Source organism: Clarias gariepinus, chromosome 10 (assembly GCF_024256425.1).
Source record: "Clarias gariepinus isolate MV-2021 ecotype Netherlands chromosome 10, CGAR_prim_01v2, whole genome shotgun sequence".
Lineage (NCBI taxonomy): Eukaryota > Metazoa > Chordata > Actinopteri > Siluriformes > Clariidae > Clarias > Clarias gariepinus.
This window is the reverse complement of record NC_071109.1, coordinates 21308463-21326546: the sequence shown is the minus strand read 5'-3', so window position 1 is coordinate 21326546 and position 18084 is coordinate 21308463. Positions and strand designations below refer to the sequence as shown.

At 37.0% G+C, this 18084-nt stretch overlaps 1 protein-coding gene across 1 annotated transcript; it reads left to right on the top strand.

Annotated features, from left to right (window-relative positions):
• Positions 1 to 4035: 4035 nt before the first annotated feature.
• enpp6 (ectonucleotide pyrophosphatase/phosphodiesterase 6) lies at positions 4036 to 13179 on the top strand. The gene is made up of 8 exons (XM_053505329.1): positions 4036 to 4296; positions 7060 to 7239; positions 7611 to 7722; positions 8046 to 8187; positions 8468 to 8647; positions 9158 to 9295; positions 10056 to 10179; positions 12366 to 13179. The coding sequence occupies exons 1-8, from the start codon at positions 4062 to 4064 to the stop codon at positions 12575 to 12577; spliced, it is 1323 nt and encodes a 440-aa protein (XP_053361304.1). The 5' UTR covers positions 4036 to 4061; the 3' UTR covers positions 12578 to 13179.
• The last annotated feature ends 4905 nt before the right edge of the window (positions 13180 to 18084 follow it).

The window sequence follows — 18084 nt, the reverse complement described above, 5'->3', positions numbered from 1 at the left end:
TTAATTGCACCATCTAGTGGAAGGAAAAAGTCAAAGTACACAGGGATTGTCAATCAAATGTGCTTACAATGGCAAAGTTTAAAAATTTGAATGAAAGTAACCTACTAATAAAAGGTATGCAAGATTTTTTTAGTTTATACTTTTTAAAGGTACTACACTGTACTTTTAGTAAACTCTAAATAAGGAATCCCCTTGGGCTTAAAACTTCAAAAATTAAATTAGGAAATAATTAACCTTCTATTAACTAACAATCCCGCGACCCTGAATACAGGATGAAGCGGTATAGACAATGAGTAAGTGAGTGAGTAACTAAACATAATTTGTATACAAATCATAGAATGGTTTAACTATACAAAATATAATTATAATAAATGACACTGGTGAAAATAATATCTATTTTAAAATACTCTGTTAGGGGGAAAAAAAAATTTAATGAAAAAGGTAGACTCAAAACTAAAGAAATCTGCCTTTTCAAACAAGAAACACCTGACCAGTATGTAATCTTAGCTTGGCTCCATTAACAAAAGCCAGCTTGTGATCCAGGTCATGTTATGTCTAAAAGCACATGAGGGTATTTGAAATTGGGTGACTCTGAACATGAAAATGTACTGTAGAAGAAGAAGCAGGCTTGTGTAAACTAGCACCCTGTAAGACTTGAATACAAACGTACAAAAAGATCTTTTTGGAAAATGGCATGTAAATAAAATGTGTAACATGTTAAACGATTCATATACTAATGTAATAATTTTGTGTTAAATTACGTTTTATATTCCATCCATTCATCTAGGAATCGCTGTAATCCAACTGGGTCCGTGGAGGCCGATAGTGACCATCATATTTATTCACATTTTTACGACCATGATAGGACCTCTGGTTAACATTCACACACACATTTACACACCAGGGGCAATCTGGGAACGCCGGTTAGCGTAATCTGCATGTCTTTGGACTGTGAGAGCAAATCAAATTACCTGCAGGAAACCCACCAAGCACGGGGAGAACATGCAATCTCCATGCACACAGACCCAAGGTAGAACTCGAACCCAGACCCTGAAGGTGCAGGGCAACAGTGCTACCTACCCACTAAGCCAACGTGTCGCCGTCTCCTTAGAAAGTATGGCCTAGCATGGTCACCTCGCACCTCCAGCGTTTGGGTTCAAATTTCACACTGGTCTGTGTGTGTGGAGTTTGTAACAATGGCCAGAAAATGATTAGAATTTGTTGTAAATGATTGAATTTTTCACTAAGACATGGCTTTCAGTAAAACCTCTTGTATGGGAAGAAAGGTTAAAGAGTAATCCTTTAATATGGCAGGCCAATATGATGTTGTTTGGGAAATGTTTTGATGATTAAGGTTTTTGACACAGTTCTCCAGGTTGGGATTTGGCTAAGAATATTGTGTTTAAGACCAGGCCTTTTCCATATCTGTGGCTTGTTTCTGCAATGTAATTTATATCAATTAATAAAGGTACAACGTTTTAAAGTTTAAGGACAAGAAGAAACTGTGCAAAACAACAAAATAACAGAGAACTGAACAAATATGAAAAACAACGCTAAACGAGGGGGAAACTATTTATACGGAGAAACTAAAAAGGGGAGAAAAGACGCGTGAGCACAAAGACAGCGAAACAAACAAGGAAGAATGGCAAACTATGAAAAAGAGTGCCCTCTGGTGGTCTGAGGGGGAATTGTCGGTGCTGGATCTGAGGTATCTAGTTTTTCAAAGATAAAAAAAAAATCTTTGTAATAGTGATCAAAATAATATGAATGTAAACATTTGATTGCTTAACAAATTAAGTTAATGATTTAACTATATAATTTTAAAAATACTATTACTTAGTACTATTACATGGAACTCAAGTGAACGTGCATTTTACTTGTCTGATAAATCTACGCATTACACTTCATAGCAGAGAACACCAGTTTAAAAAGCGCCATCTAAATAAAAACAGTATGACTTCAGCACTGCCTTTAACCAACTGCTGGCAAATCCAGACCTGTGTCCATCACTTTCACGCTTAGTCATAATGCAGCACCCAGCTGCCAAAAAAAAAAAAAAAAATTGTCAATAGAAATCACTAGTTTTTTAATGGTGCATTAACACATGCATAAAGAGGGAAGAATGCGCAGGATTGGGACTAAGCAGCTGTATGGCCGTAAAAAAACACTTGCTAGTAAGTCTAATTTAAAAGACTTCAACTTGCTATTGGACTTTCACTGCATTTCACTGCATATCGTACTGTGTATGACTGTGTATGTGACAAATAAAATTAGAATTTCAATTTGGACTTTGATGCAATGGATTAAGAACATATGTTCTGATGAGTTTAGATTAACCCACTGTACAAGCCTCTGGAAGCAGTGTTATGATCTGGGCTTGCTTCATGTACTGAATGACCAGATCATACTGTACCATCCCCTGATATTTCACACATGATCTGGCCACTACACTGCATGCCGTAAACAACACTAAAGACAGCTGAACATAATCTTAATTAAATAAAACAAAATTAGTGTATGACTCCTTTTTTGTTTTTATTTGCGAGGCATGTGTATCATGCTTTAGTTGTAGTCATCTTGTTTTATTTTTAATCGTTTCTGTTGAATGGAGCAGCATGCTTGATAATTTGGGCTACCTTAAGAATTATTAAATTATAAATATATTTGTATTATTTGATCTACACGATATGGCCAAATGTATGTGGACAACTGACCAACACATTCAAGTGGGTTTGTTGTACAGTATATAACTAAATATGAATCTTAATCCACGCTACACTTATAACCAAGAAAAGATAAAATTGCAGCCCAACGCTGATTGCATGTTTTAATTTTATGATTTTAATGTCTGATTGCAAAATTCAATGAAATTTTTTTTTAAATACCTAAATATTTAATTTGCTTATGCACCTGGCTCCAGGAAATGCGATGTAACCTTTAACTTAGTGTTAGAAGACTTATATCTTAGCATATTATTATAAAAGTGTAATGTAGCATTAACATGTCAGACACTTCTATACGTTCCAGAAATTTGTAGCCAAAAGGAGAATGTAAAAGAAAGTTTTTTGGGTTTTTTTGGATTTATGAGACATGTAGGAACCGAATTTGTGGATACTGACTATAAAAACCTAGCCTATTTTTTTTAAACCTTTGAATGTTACTTGTTGATGTACAATAATTTTTACAGATTACAGATTAAATTGATACCAAACCTGGAGTATTTTGATTAAACATATTTTTGTGATCAGGTTTAATTCACTTGGTATATACCTCAGTCACAACAGTCTGCCCAGGTCCAGCCTGATGGGAATTCATTTGCAAGGGAATGAAAGGGGTGTTGTTAAGCTTTTGATAATTTGTTTAGTAGTTAAATATTATCAATGTTAACACACGATCCAAACATTTGTCAGTGACGCGCCCATCTAGCACAAGTATTGGGCCTAGGGGATGCCATGATATTGCAGCCCAAATCATTACTGATCCACCCCCATGCTTCACTCTGGGTGGTACGCTTGTTTGGGGCTTCTCCACACTGTAACTCTCCCAGATAAAGAAAGACAGTGAAGGTGGACTCATCAGAGAACAATACATGTTTCTCATTGTCGACAGCCCAAGATTTTCGCTGCTGGCAGAATTGAAACCGACGTTTGGCATTGGCACAAGTGACCAAAGAGAGACAGAACCAATATTTTAAGCAAAACTGTGCGATTACTCTGCTAATTAAACCTTCACACTCTGCTCTTACTGGTGCAATGTGCAATCAATGAAGATTGGCCACCAGGCTGGTCAAATTTAGCCATGAAACCTCCAACACTAAATTCAGTTTCATGGTCCAACCACTATATGTGAACGCCTGTGACTGAACTCCTTGGGGCATAATCGCGTTTCACTTTCCCACGGAGCATTTTGCAGTCAGTCCTTGCTCCTTTCTCGGAGTACATTTTGTCCTCGTTCACTTGTCAGTGTGCACTTTGTCCTTGCTCACTTCGACTTCACACTCAGGCTGCTCCACACTCACACACACTCACTCACACACACTCAGTCAGTCCCAGAGAGGCACCATGCCGAGTCTCATGCGCTCATGTGCTTTAGTCGTCGCAGTTCTTCTTGTATCTGGATGCCGGTGTGAGGAAAAACTTCTGGTCTTTCTCATCGACGGTTTCCGTTATGATTACATCGATGATCTACAAAACCTGCCGGGGTTTAAAGAAATTGTGTACAACGGAGTCAAAGTGGATTACATGACTCCAGACTTTCCGAGTCTGTCCTTCCCCAATTATTACTCCCTCATGACCGGTGAGATATCTCTATTTTATCAACAAACAAATGTATGTGTGTGTGTGTGTGTGTGTGTGTGTGTCTGTATTGTAAAATGTGTCTGATTGTAAAAAGAAAAAAAAGATTGTTTTGTTGTATTTAATTTAAATTTTTTTCTGACTGTATCATTTTCATGTTCTTGAAACTATCTTCTCATCTTCTCATGTTCTCTAACTCTCTTCTTATCTTCTATCATGGAGATGATCAACTTACTGTATGCATCTGCACCACTCACATGCACATATTGGTACTCATATACTGTATCCACTTGCAGGTCAGACTCTTAAGGTTGGTAGACCATGGGTTTTGGTTGAGTGAAATGATCGAGTGATCTTCAGCATGTATGTTTTGGTTAGTCTGTGTCCACTGTAGCCCTATAATTCCTGTTTTACAGTGACCCAAAGTCATTTCCTGCTGTTGTAGCCATCCAGCTCAACATTTCAAAGGTTGTGTGCAGAGATTTTTTTTGTTTTTGCTTACCACAGTTGCAAAAAGTTACATAAGTCTTCTTATCATATTTCTGGCCGTTCTCATCTGGACACCTCTCAACAGCAAAGTGCTTCCGTTTACAGATTCACCTTTCTCTAGATGTTTTTTTGCATCATTTTTCATAAACTATTGAAATTGTTGTGCATGAAAATCCCAGGAAATCAGCAATTTGGAACCAATAACCAGTCACGTAAATCACATTTTCTCTCACTTTGAAGTTTGATATCAGCATTTAATAATTAATCAATAAAAAAATTATAATCATGAATAATAATAATAATTTTTTTTTATTATGTCCTATAAACTACTTCCCTTAAGGGAATAGACTCTTTACATTGCCTTTTATGTCTTTTGCAGTTAGTATGTCCTGGAGCTATAATGTTATAAGTCCTGTCATATTAACCTGTTATAAACTTTGGTACTAGGTTGGGTACTGGAGATAGACTATTAATAGCTCAAACTCTTCCAACTATAGATAGCTCGCTGCTAATGTTTAACTAAATATAACACCATACATTCTGTTCTTGACAGGTTAGATACTGATCTTTCTAAAGTGAAAACCCAAGATGCCGTATTATATTTGACATTTGTCCCTTTTGTGTGTTTTTTTAGCTAGGACATTAATTTGATTAAGTTAAAATTACAGCTGCAGGAACTTTGAAGCTGATTGTAGGATTCTATCTGTATATATTGTATATTGGCTCGAAAGTGCATCAGATTTTGATGACCTAAATGTAAATGAATGCTTGCGCAAGGTATTAGTTGCCTTGCCCTCATGTTTGGTGCATTCTTCATGTTTCATCCTGTAAATGCTTTGGGTCACTTGCATCAAATCCTTTTTTACATTAGAAAGTATTTTTACTTTAGATAGACTTCTTTCTCTGGCCCTCCATAGAACAAACTCCACTAAATCTTAACACAGAGCGAGTCCCAGTCACTATAGCTGTGTAGTGATGATTTGCTGATGGTGGTTGTTTTGCTTAGGTTTATGCATCCCCCCCCCCCCAGCCACCACCAGCCTGGGCTAGAGTCTGTCCGCAATAATCACAGTCAGGCAAAGGCAAAGAAACTGAACAATGAAGTAAAGCCTAACTATGAGGAAATCTTGCTGGTACCACTAGTAGCGGAACAGACAATTAGACAAAAGTTATTATTGTTTATGACACCGAAAGAAAAAAAAAAGAAGAAATGGACATGCGCCGCTTTCTACCTTACCTGTCTGTATAGGTATAGACGCGACTATTCTACAAAGTTAATCTAAAATGCAATGTGAAATCAGTGCTCAGTATTGTATGGACGGATTTTCAGTTAGTGATACTGTATTCCTTTATCTGAACATGCACTGTTTTTAACTTTTGTATTATTATTTATTCATTTGATTAAACTCTTATCAATCTGAGATTTAACTTCCTATCTGACTGTTTGGTTTAGATCTTATACAGTACATACCCAGTTTTAAAACAGACTACATACATGTATACAGCCTCTGCAAGATCGCAAAATATGCATGGTTTGTCAAACACAGTGATTGCTTAATGCATTTTGCATTTCAGTAGTGTTGTGAATTTGGTGGTTTATGAACAGGGGTCGCTTCAGTTAGACCTAGACCTAGACCTGATCAGGTCTAGGCTCACCATCATTCTGTGGCAATAAAATGAAGTCAGCTGATGACCTGAATGTACTGAATGACCAGATCATCCCCTCAAAGGAGTTTTTCTTCCCTGATGACACAGGCATATTGTGTGCTGTAATCGAAGCTAAAGTTGATTGAATGAAATCTCAGAGAGTGTGACTTGTTTTTGCCGGGCAATGCAATATAAGATTATTAGGAAAGCATAGCGACACAGCAAGCAACATTGGCACCCAACAGCCCTATAGCTTCAGGCTACCAGTTCTATGTCTGTGTGGAGTTCCACATGATCTCTATTACCACATGATCTAAGTTTAGCATTTCATTTCCTTACGAAACACCCTGGTAGATGAATCTGTGTAGATGTTAGTGTACATGGTGCCATGGTTTGGACCTGGTACTGAAGATGAATGAATAAATGAAGGAATGCAGTGATTGGAAAATGAAATTATTTTTATTGTACCAGGGTAAATTAAGATTTTATCTCATGAGTTAACTGGTCAAATATTTAAACATGTTTACCTAATCTATTTGACTTAATTGCTCAGTCTCATGTAATCTACAGTCCACACAATAATCTATTTTGGCCTCTTCTGAAACATTTCTTTGATGCATTGTACCAGGTCGCCATTGTGAAGTGCACCAAATGACAGGGAATTATATGTGGGATCAGGTCTCGTCAGAGGAATTCCTAATTGGAACCAATCCAGGCAGCCGCTTACCTATGTGGTGGGATGGCTCCGAACCCATCTGGGTAACTCTGCAGAAACAGGGCAAGAGAGTCTACATGTACTACTGGCCAGGTGAGGGATGGTTGTGTATATGTGTGTATTTTTACTTTTAAATTTCCAGTTGCCTAGTCAGACAAAATACTAGACAATAGATTAAACATTTGTTTAGTGTAATTTTAAAAAACTGTAAAGCATGACACTAATCAGAGAACGATTATTGATTAATTTTTTTTTTTTAAAGTTATACTGTACATAAACACTCATTTGAAAATAAACAAAACTGGGACTGCATCCCATGGTACTTTATAGATTCATCATTTGTGTTGTAGGTGATTAATATTAGGAATGTATGTAAAATGTTTTGGGCAATCTTAATGCCAATGATATTTTTATCTAACAAAATATTAATGAATTTCTATGAAATCTTTTTTATTTATGAGCAGGTTGCGAAGTGCAGATTCTTGGCATAAAACCAACATTCTGTGAGAAATATGTTGACAGTCCTTCTTTGAAGAATCTTAGTGATGCCATAGAGAATGGTCTCAATGTGCTACAGTAAGTAATAGATCTCTCTAGCCAAACATGAAACACCACCAGACCATCACTATAAGCATAATTTAAGTCAAAATCAAGATCTTGAACAAATGATTATATTTTTTTATTAATGTAGTATAAATATTTTTAAATGTCACATATGTCAATACAGTGGAATACAGAGTACTGTAAAAACATGCTCGACTGACTTAGTATTTGGGAAAACACAGCGATAAATCATAATTCTGAGGTTTCTAATGCTTATTCTACTACCTCATAATTTATTAGTAATCACTATTGATTGTGCTTTAATAAATATTTTATCTTTAATTTGTTCCTATGAGGAACGATGTGGCAGATATGGTAGCTGTGTACTATGAGAACATCGATGTCCAGGGGCATCACTTTGGTCCTGGGTCAGAACAACTGCGGTCTGCTGTCCACACACTGGACATGGCATTTCAGATTTTAAACCAAAAGATCAAGGTCTGTCCAAGACATTTAAAAGAATAGTAAAGCAAGCGTGTAAATTGTATTTCTTTTATTCATATTTATCTCTTATGTTCAAGCTTTTATTTTTGAAAGTCACTTACAAGTCATGTAAGCATTTCACTACATATCGTACTGTGTATGACTGTGTACGTGACAAATAAAATTTGAATTTGAATTTGAAATTTGCCTGTGATTAAATAGATTTGTGTATATACACATGTACAGAGCAATTATTTATATAGAATACCTCTGAGATTGCCATTGTGTATTTCAGGAAAAAGACTTGGAAGATGAACTGAATGTCATCATATTCTCCGACCACGGCATGACTGACATTAGCTGGAAGGATAGGATTATTGAACTAGACACTTACATAAATATGTCAAATATCATAAAGATGATGGACAGAGGCCCAGTTGTCAGTCTGTGGCCAGAAGCAGAAATGTTTGAAAAGGTAAACTAACTGTTGTGGTTTACAACCCAAGCAGGTGGGGATTCGATATCTCGTTAATCTTCATGATACTGTTTGCTCATGCATGTTCTCAAACAAACTGTGAACCTTCCAGGAAAAGGTTTATATATATATTAAGGTCATGTGACACTTTATGCCATTTATCTGTTCATGTGATTTCTCAGGTTTCATTTATGGGATAATTTATGTGTTGTATTGTTTTTATTCATTGGGAATATTTGTGCAAACTATAGTCTATTGTGGTAACTAGGATCATTTGTGTAGGACTATGAATATAACTTTAATTAAGTCCTTTCTAGTTCCAGTTTTTCATTCACCAAATTGTATAATAGTTCAAGGAGTAAATACATAGTATTAATGTTATTGAGGTTTTTTTTTCATATAAAATGCTGTGAGCGTACAGTGTGTGCTATGATAAAAAGTTTATAGATATTACTGGCAATATAGGACATAAAGTGTATAAAGAACACATTTTCCATCATTTTTTGTCAGATATATACAAAACTGCAGGCGGCCAAAAACATGAAGGTGTTTCGGAAACAAGAGGTCCCGGATCGCTTTCACTATAAGCAGGGAAAATTTGTCTCGCCATTAACACTTGTTGCAGATCCTGGTTGGTTCATCACTCAGGTTAGTCTCCGGTTTAACGTCATAAAATCAATTGTTGGTGATTAAAAATATAATGTGTTCATTGTTGGTGATTTTGTTGGAATGTTGGTTAGTTTGCATTGTTTCTGCATTGTTTAAAGCTAAATTTGGTAACTGGTAGAGGAAATAATAAATGATTGAGTGAGTAAAAAACACACTTTGAAACAGAGCCATCATAGGTTAACATAGTTTTCATTCAATTCCATTTATATTCAAGACTCTCTGCCACTTAGGGTGGTGTCATTAGTTATAATTAGATTAGATTGATATAATTAGATCTAATTAGACCTAAATCGCTGCTTCTTCATTGGTTCTTGCTGCTGCTATCATTAACATTTGGGAGCCATGATGAACTTCATGGTATTATTTTCGCAATAAAACTGAATAGAGAGATAATGCTGGAGAGAGAGAAAGATAACAAGATACAAGTGTTTTCTTTTTTTAGGATTTCTGAACCTGTAATGAACTTAAGAGACAATATTTTCAACCAAACATTTTTTTCCACTCCAATTTATGAAAGATTTTAAACTTTTTAGTTTTCCAGAACACAAATAAATTACTTTATGAGTTTTTAAAAGCGTGTATTTACATTCTCTTCCACTGGGCAGAATTAACTGGTTGTGCCATTTTTTTTGTTCATTTGTTGTGACATTTTTTGGGGAAAACTTTAATCTGTTTCATCATACATTTCTGAACAAAAATGGGACTGATTTAACTTTCATCTATTTTTCTCTGCTTGCAGAACCGAGCTTCACTGCCTTACTGGCAGAATGATACAGGAGTGCCTCGGGGCTGGCAGAATGGTTGGCACGGCTATGACAACGAGTTCTTGGACATGAGGGGCTTTCTACTGGCTCAGGGACCAGGTAAACAGCATGTAAAACATTATACCGGTATTTTTTATTAGAGGTGGGTGATATGACAAAAAACACATACACAATAACTAAACATTATCCCAGTATTCATGCAGCTTAATATTACGGTGTTGCTGCAATTTAAACTCTGATTGGGGAGAAGCTATTGATTTATTTTCTATAACAGCTAGGCCTGGGAATTATTGTAATGCCTTGTTTAGAAAAAGTTATTCTGTCACACACTGTATATAGAGTATAGCTAGGTGATTTGAAGAGAGCTTGTCATTCTTAAAAGCAAATCAGAGAAGCAGTTCTTATATGGTGAGAAACTCTAGTGGGATACCGAACAGCTTTATAAGGATGAAAGTAGTGTTATTTATGCATTGAATAAATACAAATTAATTATGAAAACATCAGGCTGGACTATCTATCTGACAAATCATCACATGTCATAACACCACATTCCCTTAAGCCTAATAGTAACCAGGATTTGTATGGTAGACACATCATTGTATCCTAATCGTCTTCATTTAACAAAGTAAAAAATATGTATGTTTATTTACATTGTAAAGCTTTCCACAAACAGAATGTTTATATAACATTTACAGAAAGGGTATTTGGTGTCAGATCCTTGTGACAGTCTGAGAAAAAACTGTTCCTTTAACTTTACCGCCGCAGATGACCTTTGCTGTTTATCAGTAACTTTTCTTTTGTCTTGCCATCAACATTGAGAGAAAAAAGAAAGAATATGTTGAGGGATATGGTATCTGATAATGATATTCAAATTTATGGCTATTCCACTTTAACTTTAAAAAGGATTCTGTGTATTTTATTACATAATGTAGACATATAAAAGCATTTTATATTTAATTTTAAAAAGATAGGATCAAACTTTACTCAATTTACAGTATACTAAGCTGAATTAAATGTGCGATATACACTAAATACTGTATATACACAGAGGCTGCACGGTGGCTTAGTCATTAGCACTGTCGCCTTGCACCTCCAGGGTCCTGATTCGATTCCCACCTCTGTGTGCATGAAGTTTGCATGTTCTCCCTGTGCTTGATGGGTTTCCTCTGAGTGCTCCTGTTACCTCCAACAGTCTAAGAACACAGTTATGTCCAAGCCACTCAAATTATTCCATAACAGCGTTGGAAAACCAAAAATTTGAGTCGTTTAGTTTCAGTCTAGGGTAATTGTAAAATAAATAAATTAAATGTAAAATTAATTTGTTTTAAAACAAGTTCCAAAATTTAATTATTTGGCTGAGCTTCAGGAGATCGTGATCCCAGCAACGCAATAATGAGGTCTTATAAGGTCAAAGCTTTGTGACAGGAAAGGGCCTAGCAAATTTTTTACACACACACAAACACACACACACACACACACACATTGATCATTAATGCCGATCACTTAAACACTTGAAGTTGCATAGTAAAAAAAAATCAAGAGTGAAATTTTTTTTAGGTTAAACAGTAAAAGCAAGAGCATTTCCAAACACACCCTATGTGATGAGAACTCACATGTCTTGGACTAAACAGCTGTGTGGACACAAGATAACCACTTGTTAGTGAAGCTAATCAGGAAAAAATGACTTATTTTGCTAGGGAGCATAAAGACTGGACTTTGGAGCAGTGCAAAAAGGTTGTGTGATCTGATGAGTCCAGATTAAACCTATTCCAGAGTGATGGATGTGTCAGGGTAAGAAGAAAATCACAGAAGTGATGTAACAATCATGCATATTACCCACTGTACAAGCCTTTGGAGGCAGTATTATGATCTGGGATTGGTCCAGTTGGTCAGGTCTATTCTCGGCGATGTTATGTGGCAATAAAATGAAGTCAGCTGATGACCTGACTGTACTGAATAACCAGGTTATCACTTCTATGGAGTTTTTCCTCCCTGATTCCATGGACATATTCCAGGACTTAAATTGGATAAGAGTGGTTCTGGTAGTATAAGGAATCATTTCGAACAAGCCATGAACCGGCCACTACATTGTGAATATAAAATGATTGAATGAAATCTTATAATGTGTGACTTTTTTTGGCCAGGCAGTGTGTGTGTATGTATGAACTTGTTGATATTTATAAGTTTTTGTCGTACCACCCCTCTTTCTTTTGCACTTATATCCAATCTGATATGTGAACTGTAAGTACTATATATTAATATTTAGTCTCATCTCTCCATGTTAGCTTTCAAGAAGAATTTCCAAGCAGGGCCGATCAGATCAGTGGATGTGTATAATTTAATGTGCAACACCCTTGCCATCCAGCCTCTTCCCAACAATGGCTCCTGGTCTCGAGTTGAGTTTATGCTGATAGCCTCTGCTAGTGCTGTACAGCCTGTGCTGATTTACACCTGTGTTCTGGCACTCCTGATGATGCTACACTCTGTAAAGCATTAGAAATCACACACATTCACAGCTTTCCTGTTCAAAGCTGCACTAGGGTTTTAATCAGTGCTGTTTAAAGGCCATTTGATGGACAACTGATGATTTTGAAATGATATAGTTTAGTTCTTCCTTTTTTATTATTATAATTATTTCATGTGTATGTACAGTAACTATAATCCTCAGTAAAAATTGTGCCTATAGCCAAATATAGATCAAATTTGGCATATGTGAAATGTTGTTTGGGTTAGTAAAGGAGAATTCAACTCTTGGCACATACAAATCGAATTAAAGCAAATTTAGGATTAGCTGCTTGATTTTTTCATTAAAAATATATATTTTTATGTATTTTTATGACTTACTTCACTATAACATTGACATACTTTTAATTATATTACACTAATTTACCATTTGTTTAGTGTTATTAAAGGTTTTGCATCCATTTTCCCTTTCCTATTCCATTAAGCTTCTGTACTTAATGTAAAGCATGAATGTATGGTGTTTTAGGTGAAAGTCTTCTTTCTCATCATCAACATTCGGAAGAAGGTATATGTGTCAGGTTAATTAATCATGTTCTTTTTAAAATAAAAGACATTTTTGTCCTATTTTATCAGTAACATTGTGTTGTTGGTGTTTTTTTCTGTCCCTTTTTTATTTGTAATTTCTCTGATTTTATAAAACTAATTCATAATTTCAATATGTTAAGATGACATTAATTCCAGTGGTCACATTTGACCTCTTGCTTAACCACGAAGCCATGGTTTGCCTCCCATGACAAAGTGTTATCAAGTCATTGGGGAAGTCCTTGATCTTGTTTCGACTCTCAGTCCAAATCCTTTTTTTTGGCATATCCAGATAGAAATCAGTTTGAAATCAGTTTTTCATGTACTCTGAACATTAAAAAGAAAAAAAACATATCAGATCTGATTTTTTCTAATCCGTTCTGTACCAAATCCAATTAAAATCACAGTCCTAATGATGTGGCTTAGACTGTATGCTCCGTCTGATTAAATCTGATTATAAACTGTCCATTATGTCACTTACAACCTGATGTGGAAGTACATGTCCCCACAATATGTGATGGACATGGAGCCATGGTAAAAAAAAATCGTCAATAAATGAGCGGGGAGATGATTGAAGAAATTAAGATGGAAAGAATGTACACTGGAATTCATGTGATTTTAGCAAACTTGCGTTGTTAGCTATTACTGGCAACAAAAACAGTACTGTGTAAATTGCAGATAATTTCATTGTACTTTTATAAGGGTTATAATTTTACATTACAGTTCATTAAGAAGTCAAGGCCACCTAGCTGATAGAGCATATGATAATAAAGTCATCAAGTTCCCTATAGATGTGGAATTTTTTAAAGTACTGCTGTATCCATCTAAGTCAAGAAAATTAAGACCACCACTTTCATGAGAGTAACCACAGATTTTTTAATATAATGAGTCTTATTTTTTTATTCTAAATCATCTAAGGATCAATGGTTCTACAAGTGTTACTGGTCAACAAATAAGCAAGAGGCAGTCTATACTAGACTAGAGAGGCCCTCTGTTTTAGCAAGAGTTCTGTTCCTCAGAGTCAAGTGTCTGTTTGGGCTGTGTTTAATTACTGGAGTTTGCATATTCTCCCCGTGCTCGATGGGTTTCCTCTGGGTACTATGGTTTCCTTCCACACTCCAAGAACCTGCAGATTAGGGTAATTGGCGTTTCCAAATTGCCTGTAGTGTGTGAATGAGTGTGTGTACTGTATGTGTGTGTGCCTTGCAATGGATTAGCAACCTGTCCCGCTTCGCACCCTAAGTCTCCTGGGATAGGCTCCAGACACCCATGACCATTAATACAGGATAAAGCGCTATAGACAATGAGTGAGAGTCAGAGTGAGTGCTACCATTAGTATAAAGGGTCTGAATGGTTTTAATAAAAAAGGACAAAAAAATCCTACAACAAGAAAAAGAAAATTGTGCTCCAACAAATCAGTCCAGAAATAGTATAAAGCTATCATCCATTATTAGATCAGATTAGTCAATAACATTCAAGGTGAGTCAAATGTTATTAGAAATATGTCTAGCTTTGATAAACCCAGACTGATTTTTCTCAATGAAGCTTTCGAAAACATTTTAAATACATTTAGTCTAGACTAAATCAAGAATCTTATAATCCTTTAAATAAAGGTATTTGGCCAGTTATCTAAGAGAAAGATGTTTTTTTCTAGATTTAGGAATTAGAGTAATGTGGCCTAAGTAAGTGATGGAAAAAACCCGTCCACCCCTTGAGACCTGTCCACGTTGAGATGTTTTATGGACTTGGAAATTTCATTACCTAAAGAAGCTTGCTCAGAGCAGGCACTGTCTCCTTCATCAATTTAGTTATAATCATGTACTAAATCAAGACATTATCACATAAATTATCATACAGTTACAGTAATTGTAAAGAAGTAGGAGAACAAGCATCCTCACATACGTAGATTTCCATTAATCTTAAGTTTATGTTTAGTATTAGAGCTCTGTTCTCCATTCTCCAACCATCATTTTCTGAACCTAATAGAGGCCCTTTCTGTTCTGGTCCTATACATTTAATCTAATTAGTCCTGCAATATAGAAAACAGACAGTTTTTCTATTGGTTTTCGAGCAAGTGCAGATTTAAGATTATTCTGCAACCCCCCCCCCTTAATTAGGTCACAATTCAAGCAGAATTTCTGTTCCTTATTAGCTTTGTCCCAATATTGATGTATGAGAGACTTATGTTTACAATTAATATATTCATATTTTAAAATGGAGCTATTAGGTTTCAAAAAGTTGGCTTTGTTACAGGATCCTGGAGCATAATTGCATTATGTTCAGTAAGTGGGGTAGGCAAGATGTAAGTAGATGATGTTACAACCAATTACAGTACTTTGACATTAGCCAAAAGTCAATATGGGACAGACAGGATTGTTACTTATTTTGCCATGTGTAAGCTTTGAGAGAGGGAAAATCTTTCCTCCAAATGTCTACAAGGTCAAATCATTCCATAAAGGATTTTACATATTCGTTCATGTTTTTGAGGGAGAGACAGGCCATCTATTATATAGAGCAATATTAATGTCGTCTCCTATTAATATTGAAGCATCTGGGTACTTACACAGCCAGTGCAGCAGTCATTCTTTAGTCATTCTACTATTATAATAATTAAACGATAAGTTTTATAGTAAAATTTTATGTTCAGTTACCATACTTACTTGGTGGCCTTTAAATAAAGTTATTTTGAAATGTACTTACACCTGCAGTATACTCTGAACCATGTGACATCCATAGATTGTTAGCCTATTGAGGTACTTGAAAAACAAAATAAGGCTTTACATTTAATACTACACTGTATACTATGCTGTAACCCCCAAGCATTTAAAGAAACAAAAGAAAGCAACAAAAACACAGTCTCCTTATGAACCATGAGGTATCTTTGGGCAATAAACAGGGCAAAGAATTAAAACTAAATCGCAACAAAAGGGCTTGAGTGCCAGGAGATACAGTATATATATATATATATATATATATATATATATATATATATATATATATATATATACTCACCTAAAAGTATTATTCGGAACACTTGTTCAATTTCTCTTTAATGCAATTATCTAATTAACCAATCACATTTCAGTTGCTTCAATGCATTTAGGGGTGTGGTCCTGGTCAAGACAATCTACTGAACTCCAAACTGAATGTCAGAATGGGAAAGAAAGGTGATTTAAGCAATTTTGAGTGTGGCATGGTTGTTGGTGCCAGACGGGCCGGTCTGAGTATTTCACAATCTGCTCAGTTACTGGGATTTCCTTGCACAACCATTTCTAGGGTTTACAAAGAATGGTGTGAAAAGGGAAAAACATCCAGTATGCGGCAGTCCTGTGGGTGAAAATGTCTTGTTGATGCTAGAGGTCAGAGGAGAATGGGCCGACTGATTCAAGCTTTTAGAAGAGCAGCTTTGACTAAAATAACCACTCGTTACAACCGAGGTATGCAGCAAAGCATTTGTGAAGCCACAACATGCACAACCTTGAGGCGGATGGGCTACAACAGCAGAAGACCCCACCGGGTACCACTCATCTTCACTACAAATAGGAAAAAGAGGCTACAATTTGCACAAGCTCACCAAAATTAGACAGTTGAAGACTGAAAAAATATTGCCGGTGGTGGTGTAATGGTGTGGGGGATATTTTCTTGGCACACTTTAGGCCCCTATATGCCAATTGGGCATCGTTTAAATGCCACGGGCTACTTGAGCATTGTTTCTGACCATGTCCATGCCTTTATGACCACCATGTACCCATCCTCTGATGGCTACTTCCAGCAGGATAATGCACCATGTCACAAAGCTCGAATTATTTCGAATTGGTAATTCTTATTGGAACATGACAATAAGTTCACTGTACTAAAATGGCCCACACAGTCACCAGATCTTAACCTAATAGAGCATCTTTGGGATATGGTGGAAGGGGACCTTGGTCCCCTCGATGTGCATCCCACAAATCTTCATCAACTGCAAGATGCTATCCTATCAATATGGGCCAACATTTCTAAAGAATGCTTTTAGCACCTTGTTGAATCAATGCCATGCTACATTGGTGTCAGAAGTGGGATGGAGAGTAACGGGTTGGAGCGCACCCCGGAGGACCTACGAAAATAACAAACAGGCTGCCGAGTAGCAGAGCAGATGAGAAGGAGAAAAACCCTCCCTGACGGGGCCAGCGTGAGCAAAGAGCGGCGACCAGAGCGGAGCGGCGACCAGAGCGGAGCGGCGAGATGGAGATCCGTAAGTAGGCAGCGTGCGAGGAGCTGGCGATCCTGGGCTACCCGGAATTCGAGCACGACAAGCAGGAAGAGCTAGCTCGTTGTGCGTTTTTTCGGGGACTCCGACTGTCGTGGCTCCCTGAGCACATCCGGTTAGCGGCAGCTAATTTCTAATTAGCGGCAGCCGTTTTGCTGAGACAGGGTGCACGCGCGTGCTTTCACTCAGTCGAAAGCTCTGGTTACGTTGCCTGTTCTCGACTATCCTGACGTATCTCGTATGTTCATCCTCGACACAGACGCAAGCAATGTGGGGCTGGGGGCTGTCCTGTCTCAGGTTTCCAAGGGCAAAGAGCATGCTATTGCCTACTTCAGCCGCGTGTTGTCTGGACCGGGGAGGAATTACTGCGTCAGGCGGCGCGAGCTGCTAGCGGTCGTCGCGGCTCTTAAACATTTTAGGGCGTATTTATACGGGCAATCCTTCTTGCTGCGGGCCGATCACACTTTGCTGGTGTGGCTGCTTAGTTTTAAAGAGCCCGAGGGGCAGTTTGCGCGCTGGCTCAAGCGGTCACAGGACTACAATTTCACCGTTCAGCACCGAGCGGGAAAATTGCATGCTAACGGCGATGCTTTATCCGCCGGCCGTGCAGCAAAGCGTGTTGTCGGTACTGCGAGCAGGTTGAAGAGCGCGTGGGTGGTTGCGACGTCGAACACTCTCCGACCCCTTGAATCAGAACATTCTCCCTGTGC

Bases quoted from the DNA above. Each gene is read 5' to 3' on its own strand.
- enpp6 (XM_053505329.1), top strand. From the start codon at position 4,062: ATGCCGAGTCTCATGCGCTCATGTGCTTTAGTCGTCGCAGTTCTTCTT. The intron at 4,297-7,059 runs GTGAGATATCTC...GCATTGTACCAG, and splicing joins TTATTACTCCCTCATGACCG to GTCGCCATTGTGAAGTGCAC. The intron at 7,240-7,610 runs GTGAGGGATGGT...ATTTATGAGCAG, and splicing joins CTACATGTACTACTGGCCAG to GTTGCGAAGTGCAGATTCTT.